We start from the raw sequence: 14,629 nt of genomic DNA on the forward strand, positions 1-14,629 counted from the left end.
CTGCAGGCACTCAGCGCTATGAGTTTTCCTCTTAGCACAGCTTTCATTGTGTCCCATAAGTTTGGGTATGTTGTACCTTCATTTTCATTAAATTCTAAAAAGTTTTTCATTTCTTTCTTTATTTCTTCCTTGACTAGGTTATCATTGAGTAGAGCATTGTTCAATTTCCACGTATATGTGGGCATTCTTCCCTTGTTGTTATTGAAGACCAGTTTTAGGCCGTGGTGGTCTGATAGCACGCATGGGATTATTTCTATCTTTCTGTACCTGTTGAGGCCCGTTTTTTGACCAACTATATGGTCAATTTTGGAGAAAGTACCATGAGGAGCTGAGAAGAAGGTATATCCTTTTGCTTTAGGGTAGAATGTTCTATAAATATCTGTTAAGTCCATTTGGCTCATGACTTCTCTTAGTCTGTCTACGTCTCTGTGTAATTTCTGTTTCCATGGTCTGTCCATTGATGAGAGTGGGGTGTTGAAATCTCCCACTATTATTGTGTGAGGTGCAATGTGTGTTTTCAGCTTTAGTAAGGTTTCTTTTACGTATGTAGGTGCCCTTGTATTTGGGGCATAGATATTTAGGATTGAGAGTTCATCTTGGTGGATTTTTCCTTTGATGAATATGAAGTGTCCTTCCTTATCTTTTTTGATGACTTTTAATTGAAAATTGATTTTATTTGATATTAGAATGGCTACTCCAGCTTGCTTCTTCCCACCATTTGCTTGGAAAGTTGTTTTCCAGCCTTTCACTCTGAGGTAGTGTCTGTCTTTGTCTCTGAGGTGTGTTTCCTGTAGGCAGCAGAATGCAGGGTCCTCGTTGTGTATCCAGTTTGTTAATCTATGTCTTTTTATTGGGGAGTTGAGGCCATTGATGTTGAGAGATATTAAGGAATAGTGATTATTGCTTCCTGTTATATTCATATTTGGATGTGAGGTTATGTTTGTGTGCTTTTCTTTGTTTTGTTGCCAAGACAATTAGTTTCTTGCTTCTTCTAGGGTATAGCTTGCCTCCTTATGTTGGGCTTTACCCTTTATTATCCTTTGTAGTGCTGGATTTGTAGAAAGATATTGTGTAAATTTGGTTTTGTCATGGAATATCTTGGTTTGTCCATCTATGTTAATTGAGAGTTTTGCAGGATACAGTAACCTGGGCTGGCATTTGTGTTCTCTTAGTGTCTGTATGACATCTGTCCAGGATCTTCTGGCCTTCATAGTTTCTGGCGAAAAGTCTGTTGTGATTCTGATAGGTCTGCCTTTATATGTTACTTGACCTTTTTCCCTTATTGCTTTTAATATTCTTTCTTTATTTTGTGCGTTTGGTGTTTTGACTGTTATGTGACGGGAGGTGTTTCTTTTCTGGTCCAATCTATTTGGAGTTCTGTAAGCTTCTTGTATGCCTATGGGTATCTCTTTTTTTAGGTTAGGGAAGTTTTCTTCTATGATTTTGTTGAAGATATTTACTGGTCCTTTGAGCTGGGAGTCTTCACTCTCTTCTATACCTATTATCCTTAGTTTTGATCTTCTCATTGAGTCCTGGATTTCCTGTATGTTTTGGACCAGTAGCTTTTTCTGCTTTACATTATCTTTGACAGTTGAGTCAATGATTTCTATGGAATCTTCTGCTCCTGAGATTCTCTCTTCCATCTCTTGTATTCTGTTGATGAAGCTTGTATCTACAGCTCCCTGTCTCTTCTTTTGATTTTCTATATCCAGGGTTGTTTCCATGTGTTCTTTCTTGATTGCTTCTATTTCCATTTTTAATTCCTTCAACTGTTTGATTGTGTTTTCCTGGAATTCTTTCAGGGATTTTTGTGTCTCCTCTCTGTGGGTTTCTACTTGTTTATTTATGTTTTCCTGGAATTCTTTCAGGCATTTTTGCGATCCCTCTCTGTAGGCTTCTACTTGTTCTCTAAGGGAGTTCTTCACGTCTTTCTTGAAGTCCTCCAGCATCATGATCAAATATGATTTTGAAACTAGATCTTGCTTTTCTGGTGTGTGTGGATATTCCATGTTTATTTTCGTGGGAGAATTGGGCTCCGATGATGCCATGTAGTCTTGGTTTCTGTTGCTTGGGTTCCTGCGCTTGCCTCTCGCCATCAGATTATGTCTAGTGTTACTTTGTTGTGCTATTTCTGACAGTGGCTAGACTGTCCTATAAGCCTGTGTGTCAGGAGTGCTGTAGACCTGTGTTCCTGTTTTCTTTCAGCCAGTTGTGGGGACAGTGTTCTGCTTTCGGGCGTGTAGTTTTTCCTCTCTACAGTCTTCAGCTGTTCCTGTGGGCCTGTGTCTTGAGTTCACCAGGCAGGTCACTTGCAGCAGAAAAGTTGGTCTTACCTGTGGTCCTGAAGCTCAAGTTTGCTCGAGGGGTGCTGCCCACGAGCTCTCTGCGGCGGCAGCAACCAGGAAGATATGCGCCGTCCTTTCTGGGAGTCTCCGTGCACCAGGGTTCTAGATGGCGTTTGGTGTTTTCCTCTGGCATCTGAGATGTGTGTGCAGAGTGCAGTCTCTTCTGGTTTCCCAGGCGTGTCTACCTCTCTGAAGGTTTAGCTCTCCCTCCCACGGGATTTGGGTGCAGAGAACTGTTTATCCGGTCTGTTTCCTTCAGGTTCCGGCGGTGTCTTAGGCACAGGGGTCCTGCCGTTCCTGGGCCCTCCCCTACGGGAACCCAGAGGCCTTATACAGTTTCCTCTTGGGCCAGGGATGTGGGCAGGGGTGGGCAGTGTTGGTGGTCTCCTCCGCTCTGCAGCCTCGGGAGTGCCCACCTGACGAGGCGGTGAGGTCTCTCTCCCACGGGGTTTGGGAGCAGATAGCTGCTGTGGGCCGGGATTCGCGGGTGTGGGACTTCCGGTAAACACAGGAAGTGCCCGGTCCTAGAGGAATTTTGCCTCTGTGTGTCCTGAGTTCAGCAGGCAGGTTTCTTGCAGCGGAAAAGTTGGTCTTACCCGTGGTTCCGAGGCTCAAGTTTGCTCGTGGGGTACTGCCTAAGTCCTCTCTGCGGCGGCAGCAACTGGGAAGATCTGCGCCGCTCTTTCAGGGAGCCTCGGTGCACCAGGGTTCCAGATGGCGTTTGGTGTTTTCCTCTGGCGTCTGGATGTGTGCAGAGTGCAGTCTATTCTGGTTTCCCAGGCGTGTCTGCCTCTCTGTAGGTTTAGCTCTCCCTCCCACGGGATTTGGGTGCAGAGACTGTTTATCCTGTCTGTTTCCTTCAGGTTCCGGCGGTGTCTCAGGCGCAGGGGTCCTGCTGCTCCTGGGCCCTCCCCTACGGGAACCCAGAGGCCTTATACTGTTTCCTCTTGGGCCAGGGATGTGGGCAGGGGTGGGCAGTGTTGGTGGTCTCCTCCGCTCTGCAGCCTCGGGAATGCCCACCTGACCAGGCAGTGAGGTCTCTCTCCCTCGGGGTTTGGGAGCAGAGAGCTGCTGAGGGCCGGGATCCACGAGTGTGGGACTTCTGGTAAACACAGGAAGTGCTTTTAATGATTTCTTAAATATTAACTTTGGCTTTGCAATCTATTCTGTAAGATGTCTTAAAGGAGAAGGTGAAATAGAAAAGCTTCAGACCAAAGTCCTAGAGTTGCAAAGAAAGCTGGATAACACAACTGCAGCTGTGCAGGAGCTGGGCAGAGAAAACCAGTCCCTACAGGTAAGGTGCCTGGTGATTCAGATACTTTCTTACCCTCCAGTTTCTCTCTCCCTGTGAGCACCACTCCCTCAGTCTCCTTATCTCCTTTGTTAATGTTTCTGACAAGCTGGCTTGTAGTGCAGCTGTTTCTGTTCTTTAGATCTGTGAAGCTTCCTAGATGATTCATTAGATCCTTGTATTTTGCATAGTTGAGAATTACATATTTTTGAACTCATGTTTTTAGAGTTCTTTCCCACAGCCTTGAGGGCTGTCCTGGAGATCTCAGTGTTTACCATTTTACTGAGAAATTAGCCACACCTGTGCCTCCTGGACTCAGGAGGTCTCTGATTATCATTGAACGATTAACCTTGGCAGAGAAGACATTTTTCAGGAGAGGAGCATAAAAATGTGTACATTATCATTATAAAAACAGGCCTTATTCCCACAGCAACCATCAACACTCATGGAGGCCCACACCTGCTGGCTCTGTTGCAGGGGCAGGAACCATGTCCTTCTCTCCTATACATGGCCATGCAAAACTGGGCAACTCCTTGTAGAGATATTTTGTAGATTTTTAGTAGTACTTATGTGAAAGATAAAAAGGTTCCAGAGGCCTCTTGTTTGAGAGTGACATCATTCTAGGACTGTCACAGAAGAAGAAATTTTAAACATTCAGGAATACAAAGGAATAAATAAATAAGTTGGTAGATATTTAAAGGAATGATCTCAAGCTAGGCATGGTGGTGCAGATCTTTAAATCTAGCGCTACAAGGGAAGAGGCAGGGAGATCACTTCAAGTTGGAAGTCAGCCTAGACTACAAATCAAGACCTTGTCTCATCTCAAGCAGGGAGGGGGCCGGCAGCAAAAGTGAACAGAAAGTGAGGTGATCATGAGGAAAGTGTGCTGCTGTTATACGGCACATGTAAAACTGCCAGAATTCTGTAATTGTAGCCTCGGAAAATAAAAATATTATTTAATTCTGTTTTGTTGTTCAGATTTATGAATGTAGCTATTCTGACAAATGGAATAGTATTTCTGACTGTAAAATTTTGTTTCATATAGCATAAAGTCAAAATTTTGTAAATACCTGCAACAGGTGACCAGTTCACCATTCTGTAAAATGTTACATATCTAATGTATCAAATCTTTTTAAAAACAGATCAAACACACACAAGCCCTGAACAGAAAGTGGGCAGAAGACAACGAGGTACAGAACTGCATGTCCTGTGGGAAGTGCTTCTCAGTCACCGTGCGGCGGGTGAGCCACCCCAGAGCTGCGCTGTGGGGTCCTTAATATCAGTGCATGCAGGCCAGGTTCTGGTTATCTCATGTGTTTGAATCTTAGTTTTAAATCCAGTCACTTCTTTTTTACTGGCTGTTCCCTGGAGCAGTTGTTTTCTGAAGTAGTTAGTCAACTTGTGTGTCTTAATTATACATGAAGAAACAAAAGCAGAGCCATTTACAGAAATGTACTGTATATGAGTCTATTATGTTTACATTCCAAGTGAAGAAGACAGTGTTCCTGGGGCTTTGGTGAATAGGAAGAGTTTTGATAGGAGTGCTTTAAAAGAAGGGCTTCCTAGACTTCTCTTGGGAATTCTAGGATTGAAGCAAAGCCCATCTAAAATGATACCTCTGTGTTTGACCAGTTTATGGATTAGATTACATGGGGGATAATCTCACATACTCACAGAGTATCATCAGACCTTCACACTGTGCTTTGTAACAGTCATGTAGCTTAGAAAGTTCGTGCCATAGTGTCTGTCCTTGAAACTGTTTAATTTTTGTCTTACCAGCACCACTGCCGACAGTGTGGAAATATCTTCTGTGCTGAGTGTTCAGCCAAAAACGCCTTAACTCCTTCTTCGAAGAAGCCTGTTCGTGTCTGTGATGCATGTTTCAATGATTTGCAAGGATAACGGGTTATCACAAGTGCAGAGTAGTATCACACTAACATTAGACTTTTAATAAATTGATTTGGACTCTGGTTGCATACTAGGCCAAATTGAAATTCGTATATTTTGGAATGATACCAGTATCAAGTAAAACTCTTCTATTTTTGTGAGACTTGGGTTCATCTTTAATTACTTTTTTCCATTAAGCCCCTAAACCAGCTTTCATGCCAAGGTCAGAATTAGCCAATGAAATGTAAATAATCTTTGGACAGAAAATAGCAATGTATTTTTTTAAATATAATTTAATTATTCACAAATGATGAGTACACTTCCTTAGCTGCTTTCTCTTGGAGTATGTGTAGAGTATCTGGATGGCTTGTGTCACTTGTGGCTTTGTTGCACAGTAACAGTTCTCTCGGTGGAGTCATGCACAGGAATGTAACATTTACTGTCTTTCTCATGTATAGGTCTGTAGCTCAATTATGTTGTTATACTTATTACTTGAGTGTTGTAAATGCAGTTTATGCTAAATGATGTGTTAACCATAAATTTGAGTGTGTTTTTGTTTGGGCAGTATTGATTAAATTCTCAAGTAGATTTGACGAACTCCTATATAAAATGTATGGTACTTCTGGGATTGTATTTATGAAACTAGAGTTAATTTCCATTTCTCTATCTTATTTCAGACATCCACACAGTCCCTTAAAATATTATATGAAACTCTCCCCCGCCCCCTAAACTGGAGGGTGAGTAGTAGAGCCCTGGGGTGGCCTGGTCTCGTTTGTTTGCTGGTAGAAAGTTTTCTGATCTCACAGCACAGCCTCACTCCCTCCTCTTGGCATCTTTAGGAGTTTGCTTTCTAATCTTCCTAAGCGTAGCTCAACCTCACTGTAATTGTGCGTGCAGTTTAGCCTTTCAGAGATAGGAACTGCTACTGCTACTGTTGTATCTGAAGACAAACAGGAAGGAAATAGTAAAATTCTTCTTTATAGTTCTTAACCCAATAGGAAAGAATACATGGACACTTAGAAAGCTGCCTTCATGTCTCTGGTGAGGGGTCCATATTGACTGGGGATCTTTTAACTTTGTAAAAGTAGTGCTGTGAGATTACACAACAGCTACAGAACAGGTCCATATAGCCCTCCCCTCCATATACCTAGGAGCGCCTAAATTATGATAAAAATGGAAACACAGTTGCTAGACCCTTTAAAGGTCATTTGTCTGCCAACCGATAAGCTTATTGTTGGGAAGCATCCGAAGACTGAGCTTAATACATACTAGGTTTTAAATTATCTTTCTGAAGAAGAAATATAAAGTTATACATTGAATCATTGCAGTCACTTAATAGTAATAGCAGAGAAAGATAAGAGCTAATGCTTCATTTGCAAGAAAGAATTTATAATACACACTGCTGTCAGGAATATGCTGGAATCTTCGTGTTTATGACATAAAACATACACAAACTAGAGACTGACATATAATTTTTAATCATTAAGCAAAGCTAAACCCTGCTTTTGGTAATTACTAAGGATGCTGATTATATCCCAGGACCTGGATAAGTACATATCCTTGGGCTCTATATTAAAAATAATAGGGGCTGGGGATTTAGCTCAGTGGTAGAGCGCTTACCTAGGAAGCGCAAGGCCCTGGGTTCGGTCCCCAGCTCCGAAAAAAAGAACCAAAAAAAAAAAAAATAATAGTTGGGCAATAGACTGAGCTCCTCATGCAATTTACATAATTGTGAACCCTTTCAGGTAGTCCTAATTCTACATCTTTGGTTTTTGCATATAAATACCTAGAAGTATGTGAGAAAAATGCACATATTCACAGCACTACTTTGTGAAAATTCTGGATTAAAATATTTGTTCATTTCATCAGTTAATTGAAGACACTGAAGACTTTTTTTTTAGGGATGGCAAAAAGAAAACCATATGTGTTTATAGTAATTTTCTTGTTCCCCCCCAATTAACCTTATGTCGTAGGTCCCCAAATAGTGTCTCTACTTAATGTCTCTACTACACTCTACTGTACTGATGACACAAAGAAGCCAAAAACCATTTGTTCCTCTTAACTATTACCAGTTCAGTATGGACTACAAACAAAACCTTAAGATTTTTTTTCTCGTTTAATTAAGAAGTCTTGTGAGTTCTTTCTGGCTGTACAGTTAGATGTTTGCTAGTAGAGTTGTATCGTCAGGGGGTCGGAGCTGCCATGCACAGAGTCTGATTCTTGGCTATCATGTGAAATTGGTATCAGATACTGGCAAACTGCAAACCCCAGCACAGAAAGGGGAGTTAAAATCAGGTTGTGCTGGGTTTGTGTACAATAAACTGTATGTACAGAATATTTGTAATAGATAGCAGGTAAAGCTGCGATATAGGACTTACTTGCTTTGAAGAAAGAGAAGAAAGAAACACAAAAACCTCAGTGCAGTATACAAATAAACATTTTGTTCAACTACCTCTTAAAGTGGAATTAGCTAGTTTAATAGTTTCCTTATTGTAATATTAAATAGCAACTGCCAAATTTATGTTCCCATGACTCTTGAAAGGTCTTCATGATTATTTTATATAGTTTCGAGGTCTTTATGGCTACTTTTTTACTCTTGCATTTGCATAAGATGTTTAGCCTTTAAGTAGAAGGCAAATGACAGCCGTATATTTTGATATTTGTGACCTGTTTAACTATAGCAGTTTTTTTTAATGCACTTTGGCTATTAAAACCATGGATAACTTGATCTATAAGATTTAAATGTGCCATCAATTTAGTACTCCTAAGACATAAGCTTGATGAATGATCTTCTAGAATTATAATGTGCCACATTTTTTGTGTCTTAATTGCCCTTTGCCTGAATTTCAATGATCAAATTGTTATTGTTGCACATGTGAATACTGTGTATAAACTTCCTGAATTCATGTAAAGTTGTATGATATAGAATAAAAGCCCACTGTGTTCTTTCTGTAAGTAGTGATGAACTAACTGTAACATGGTCCAGCCACCGACAAGTCTAACATTTTATGCTTCTCTGAATTGGATCCTGTATCCATAGCCTCTGTACATAGTTTCGCATGAGTATTTTCTCCTTTAGTTTTGGGTTCATTATTTATATTGTGTTTACTATTTGTGATCATGTAGTTGTGCCTTATTTTGTGAAAGTTTAGCTCAGTAAATACTGTAATTTCTAATCCAAGTGATTAGAAAGTTACCAATTATAAATAAATATAACTGATAAATTATAAGACAGCATTTAAATCTGTATAAAGAGCAATGGAAGGATCCTTATTGAATTGCCACTTCTGTTTTTTTTTAATATGTTAAAGATGATATTAAAGATCATTTCTTTGTAGTAGATGTTATCCAGTGACTGTGATTGTTTTGCCTGCTTTAAAGAGAACATGCTATTAGTTGTTCTTTAAAAATTCACCAAATGCTAGGACTTTGCCCTGGGATACGGCAGTGGCCATGTTATAATTTATATACCTTAAGATAGTAATTAAACTCCTGATCCCAAAGGAATTCATTAATGCCATTTTGGTTGAGATGTTCTCTTTTCATCCTTCACACTAAGTTTGTAGAAAATGAACAAAACTAAAAAGAAATATTAAAAAATATAATCAATCCGTTCTTTCATTGTGTATATACATTTAATACCCATTTGGCCATTTAAAGATACTTTTGTGAAGATCTAATACCCAAATGTTTTTTTGTTACCTTTTTCCTACATCCTACTGTTCCAAAATGAATTGTTCATTTCCATATTTAACTCAAGTGTTCATTAAACTCTGAGGAATTTAATTTGTACATTCTTAAGCATGTGATATGTCATATAGTAGGTGTCATTTTTGTGTGCTGTGCAGAATTCATATTTCTCCATGACCTGTCCTAGAGCTACTTATATTTTTTCTCCTAATTTTTATGCTAACACTCTCCTTAACGATATTCACAGAGCAGACTAGTTCTTATGCATATGAACGTGTGATTTCTGGGCTAAAGGAATCCAGAAAGTTACCTCATCTAGTTTATTACTAAAACTCCCTGAAAAGTCAGCATCAAACTTCCTTCTTAAAACCAATTTATATAACGTGAAATTTCTTCATAAGTCTTACCTTGCAAAAATCTCTTTAGCCTTTCTTCTTGGACCTAACTACTTTTAGTTCTATACAGATACCATTGTTAGGAACTCATTAGGTGTATGCTCTTTGTCCTTCCTCCCCTTGTTTATTTCTCCTCCTGTTTACTTCTTTAGGCCAGCATGGAAATGAGTGGGTTGTACTGTGGAGTCTATTCTTCCCCATCATTTCACTCCCATCTTCTTCCTTACTCTAACAAGTAACTGGTTCCTTTGCATGTCCCTCTGTCCTGCACGCCCTGGGGCGGTCTGGCTTTCCTGTGGAGAGTACTGCTCCACGGGCATTCCCTGGCCTCACCCGGCCCAGGAGAATAACTGCATACAGCTCCCTCAGCCATAAGCACTCTATCCTTTACTTCAGCTTAATTAAATAAATCAACTAAGGCTTTGGCTGTCTTAGGCAAACTTGATAAATCTGTTATTTCTACTCCGTAAATTACAAAAAGTACCATGCCTGAAATTGAAATTTGTAGACTTTCATTGGTATATTCTGACCCTGAGGCCATTTCCTTGAATGAAATTAATAATATATTTCTTCATGATAAATATACTAGTTCAAGTTGATTTTCTTGGTAATTCTAGTGGTTTTAAATGTGTCAGATGCAATCAGGTGACTGCAGTGCTTACACATGTATGCAGTCAAACCCACAAAATAATTTTTGACAAACATCATCATTCTTCAAACCGTGAAGCCAAGACAACATTTTCTCACTGTTTCAACGCTCGTGGCAAAGGGCTAACTGATAAACAGAAAATAAATACTTATTTTCTTCTTAAAATATTTTATTAGCTTCCCCTTCAAGTTCTCTACTTTCAAGTTAGAGCATTGTAAATGTACCTAAGATAATTAAACTAGGAATGTTAAAACTGATATTAAAATATATACGTTTATTTCTTGATATAGTAAAAGAAATGAAGCCCAGTATCAAACAGCACCACTGTGTTTGAAGTGGGGCTATAAAGCAAGCAGTTTACAGGTGATACAGGAAAACTCATATCCTTAGTATATGTGTGCAGAGTAAGACGCTCGTTCTGGTACTCCCTTCATCATTCCCCTTTGCATGTGTGGCACCCACTCATGCCTCTCAGTCTACGTCAGACAGGCTCGAGAAGGGAGTCTGGATGTCAGCGCACGTGTGATGGAGACTCCCTGCAGAGCTCAGGTTGTTAGTCACATGCCTCTAGGCTCGGGACTCACTCTCCAGTTGTAGAGTGCATACTTTTTTCTTGTCGTCACTAGATAGGTAAGTGCTTTTAAAAAAAGTTTAAATGAACAAACACCTTAGTCCTAACATGCAAAAAAGTTTTCCATTTTTAGGTCCCTAAACTTGAGGGGATTATGAAGGTGATGCAAAGAAAGATGCCTCCTTGGCTTCCCGACTCTTGGTTCAGCCAGCAGTTCCCACTGTTCCTTGTTCCATTCTTGTTTTCTGTGGAAAAGGGGGAAAATGTGTATAAAATGTGTAAATAAAAATTTGAATTTTAACTGAAAATTCCTTACATATTTATATTAATAGTCCCCTTTGTAATTGTTGATTTTCTTCTTGACACCCACTATAAACACTTCTGGTCAGACAGGAAATTCCAAATGAAGTAAACTAGTTTGGTGTGCAAGTTGGATGGACAGGCTTGGGCAGTAAGATAGGAGAGTTGCGGTAAAGATAAAGAAACAGGCGGACCTGGTTCCCGCACGTTCTCACTTCCCATGCCCAGCTGTGTCTCTGTCAGCTGCTCTCACACACTGTGCCCTTGGCCAGTTGTTACCACATCTGACAGGCACATTGAGTTCTGCGGGCAGTTCTAGCATGGCAACCCGCTGTGCTAGCCCCAGGCATTCTGTTGCCTAGCACAGCCTCCGGAACTAAGAGAGGTTACCTCTGCCGGCTGGGAACTTTGCTCACATCCCCTGTAGCCCCGTAAAATCAAAGCTCTAGAAACTTGTAGTTTAACAATTAGATTTATATGTTAAATTCTCAATCTACAATACATCCACAGAATAAAGTCACTGCCAATTAATAAAGATAGAAACCGCCCACCTAGACAAGATAAAACTGACCTAGACCACCTGGACCGGAATCCTCCTCCTCTGTCTCCACCTTCCTTGGAGCCTCCATCCATTTTTTAATTTTTACCGCAACATGGGAGCTGCAGAACTCAGAGCCGAGTTACTAGAAATATTGCTACTGAGAGCCTAAGTCATAGAGAGCTGAATTTCTTAAATACCAATGAAAAAGTAGTTTGTTAATTAATGGCATTGTCTTTTTAAAAAAAAACCTGATGGGGGTGAACTAGCAGATTGAGTTCTTAGGAGTAACTCGTGCCAGGAAAGGCGGTAAACATCTCTAATGGTAGAACTTTGGAGTCTGAGGCTGGAGGATCATGAGTTTGATGCCAGCTTGGGCTATATAGCAAGTTTTAGATCTCTTGGGCCATGTAATGAGACTAGGGCTAAAAAACCCCAATAATAATAGAAATATAGTAATAGTAATAATAATATTACACTTGGTGTCTGGTCATGCTGTTGCCTTGATGGAAACTTATACGAAGGACAATGACAGAAACCTTTAAAACATAACCAGGTCGGGGTCAGTCAAGGGCTTATTTTCCTCAGTAGTTGTAAGAACAAGGTTTAGTTTCAGAGACTGAAGAACAGACTTGGTATGGTTCGTCGTGCCAAGCTCATGACGTTGTTATTTTTATTTAGCAATTGATTGCTCATCCGAAAGCTGGATTACTGCGATCCTAAGCATTTATTTCCCTTCTGAAAGAAGCCGAGGAGCTGAGGCAGCTGCTCGTTGTGTGGCAGGAGAATCCAGGAGAGGCTGTGTGCTCTACAAGTGAGGTTTCTGATATGCATTGTCTGCTCTCCCCAACATCCTCCTCCAAAGCATCCCACGTCACCTTTAAGAATCAAAAACTTGCTAAAGGGACATACATACTCAGATGTTTTCCATGTGGGCTTGTGCTAAGAATGCTGCCGTATGCCATCAGCATTGTTTCATATTATATATTAAAAAAGTGTTTCTCAGCCCCAAAACTAGAAAATAATATTATAAAGACAGGAAAAATAATTTTCTATGAGCTCCAAACCATTTCTTAGTACAAGAACCTGGGGTTCTGATTTTATTTGGATTGGCTTTGTTTTGAGAGCAGAAGGCTGATGATGTAGGATATGATAAGGTTTACCCTTTAACTTGGTGTTGGCTTTAGTAAGAATAATAGTTGATAAAGGAATTCAGTGATAGAAAATGGTCTCGCAGAACAAGCTAAGCATGATCATGGAATTTCCTATTTGCATACATAAATTTATATAACAAAAATACAAGAATTAGTATGATTTCTTATATGCCCCCACCACTCCCTTTAAAAGGTAATCCTTCAAAGAGATGTCACAATGAAGCAAGGCTTATAAATAGGATGCCGAAAGAAAGGAAACCACCGGACACATCTCAGTGAGTCAAGACAAAACCAGAACTACTGGAGTCAAGTGCAATACCTTATCTATAAAAGCGGATGGAAAGTGAAGTGAAGCAGAATGAAAGGAAAGGAATTTTGTGTCCCGAAAGCCGTCCGTTCTGACATTTTCCGACAGGTCTCTAGAAGACGGAAGACACTGAGACAGCGGGACAGAAGCTTCTGTTTAGAGCAGGATCTCCCAGAAGTGGAGGTCTATCCCTTGGATCATTAAATAGACATAAGAGGTAAAGTTCTGCAGCTTATAGAGTCTTCCTATATTTGTTAGTGTTCAAAGAACCACAGCAGGGCTCACAGCAACAGGAAGTGACAGCTGCTGACTCTCCTCAGGCTCAGCGCTGCCTTAAGTTTGTAGATTTACCTCAGACCTAACTCTTTCTGAAGCAAAGTGAACTTGAGACTTTTCTTACTAGCAGGCACTGTTCCTGTATCACAGGGGATGCTGGCAGTATTGCGGACCTCACAACTGCCTCAGTCTACAGGGAAGTCAGCCGAGGTGAGATCAGAAACACAGGTTCTCTGGGATGAGAGGATTTAAACGCTGTTTTTACTCATGAGTCTCCTGTGGCAAGTGGGGCTTCAAGACACCATGTTGCTCTTGGCTGATGTTTGGGGCTTCATAAATCAGAAGGACCTGGTCTGGTTGACCACTTGTATAAAGTTCAGTCATGAGGCAATACATGACCAGAAGCTACTTTCTGATATTCTAACGTAAGAAACATTTAAGGCAACAGCAATGGGTCACCTAATTCCTACTTAGAAATGAGCAACCGAGAATGAGATGTTGGCTCGTTTTCCCATCACAGTCTTATATGTGATACAGTTGTAGTTTGGAGTCAAGTGTCTGTACCTTTGGTGCCCATATTCTTTCCCACTCTAAAGCTTCTCTGCCTTATTCAGTCACCATAACATCAGAGGAACAGCAGCACGTTAAAAGGAACAAGACCTGCTAGTTACAGATCTGAGCACTAAAAAAGTGAATGTGGTTCTTTTTAGTATCAGGAAATTCTACAAAAGTAATGGAAAAAAATCCACCAAGATAACCCACATTTCTTCTGAAGTCCAGTTCTTAACTCAAACTGATCCCTCAGCTGAGAAGATTCCTACTAGAGGTTACTGCATTGCAGGACTCCAGAATCATTCATGATAGCTTCTGTAGTCAGAACTATCTGATGCACTATTCATCCTCTAAGAAAGGAGATGGCTTATTCAAGTGGGCACACACACCAAGCAGCCTTCCCAAAATTGTTCGTAAAGGCTCTGACTTATGCAAGCTTTGTCCTATGTGTCCTGTCCTGTATTTAGATGTTAGCTGTCCCCCATTGCTCAAACATCAAAGACTTGATCCCCAGAATGACAATACTGGGGTTGGAGGGGAGGTGGGACTTGGTGGGAGGTCTTTAAATTGATGTTTGCTGGGAAGGGGCTTGTGAGACTCTGATTAATTCATATTCATTCTCTTCTCCCTCTCCTTCAAATGAGATGAGTGGTCTTCTATTACATGTGCTCTAG

At 40.4% G+C, this 14,629-nt stretch overlaps 1 protein-coding gene across 5 annotated transcripts in view; it reads left to right on the plus strand.

Annotated features, from left to right (window-relative positions):
• The window catches only part of Eea1 (early endosome antigen 1), a 118,660-nt gene extending 109,790 nt beyond the window's left edge, over window positions 1-8,870 (plus strand). For 4 of the 5 annotated variants that reach the window (XM_087557203.1, XM_087557204.1, XM_087557207.1 and 1 more), the window contains 3 exons: window positions 3,519-3,639; window positions 4,779-4,877; window positions 5,416-8,870. In XM_087557203.1, the coding sequence (XP_087413329.1) occupies window positions 3,519-3,639; window positions 4,779-4,877; window positions 5,416-5,538 (343 nt within the window). In that variant the 3' untranslated portion in view covers window positions 5,539-8,870. 5 annotated transcript variants of the gene reach the window in all.
• The last annotated feature ends 5,759 nt before the right edge of the window (window positions 8,871-14,629 follow it).

The sequence above is a fragment of the Rattus norvegicus genome, chromosome 7 (genome assembly GCF_021556685.1).
Source record: "Rattus norvegicus strain SHRSP/BbbUtx chromosome 7, alternate assembly SHRSP_T2T, whole genome shotgun sequence".
NCBI classification, from domain to species: Eukaryota; Metazoa; Chordata; class Mammalia; order Rodentia; family Muridae; genus Rattus; species Rattus norvegicus.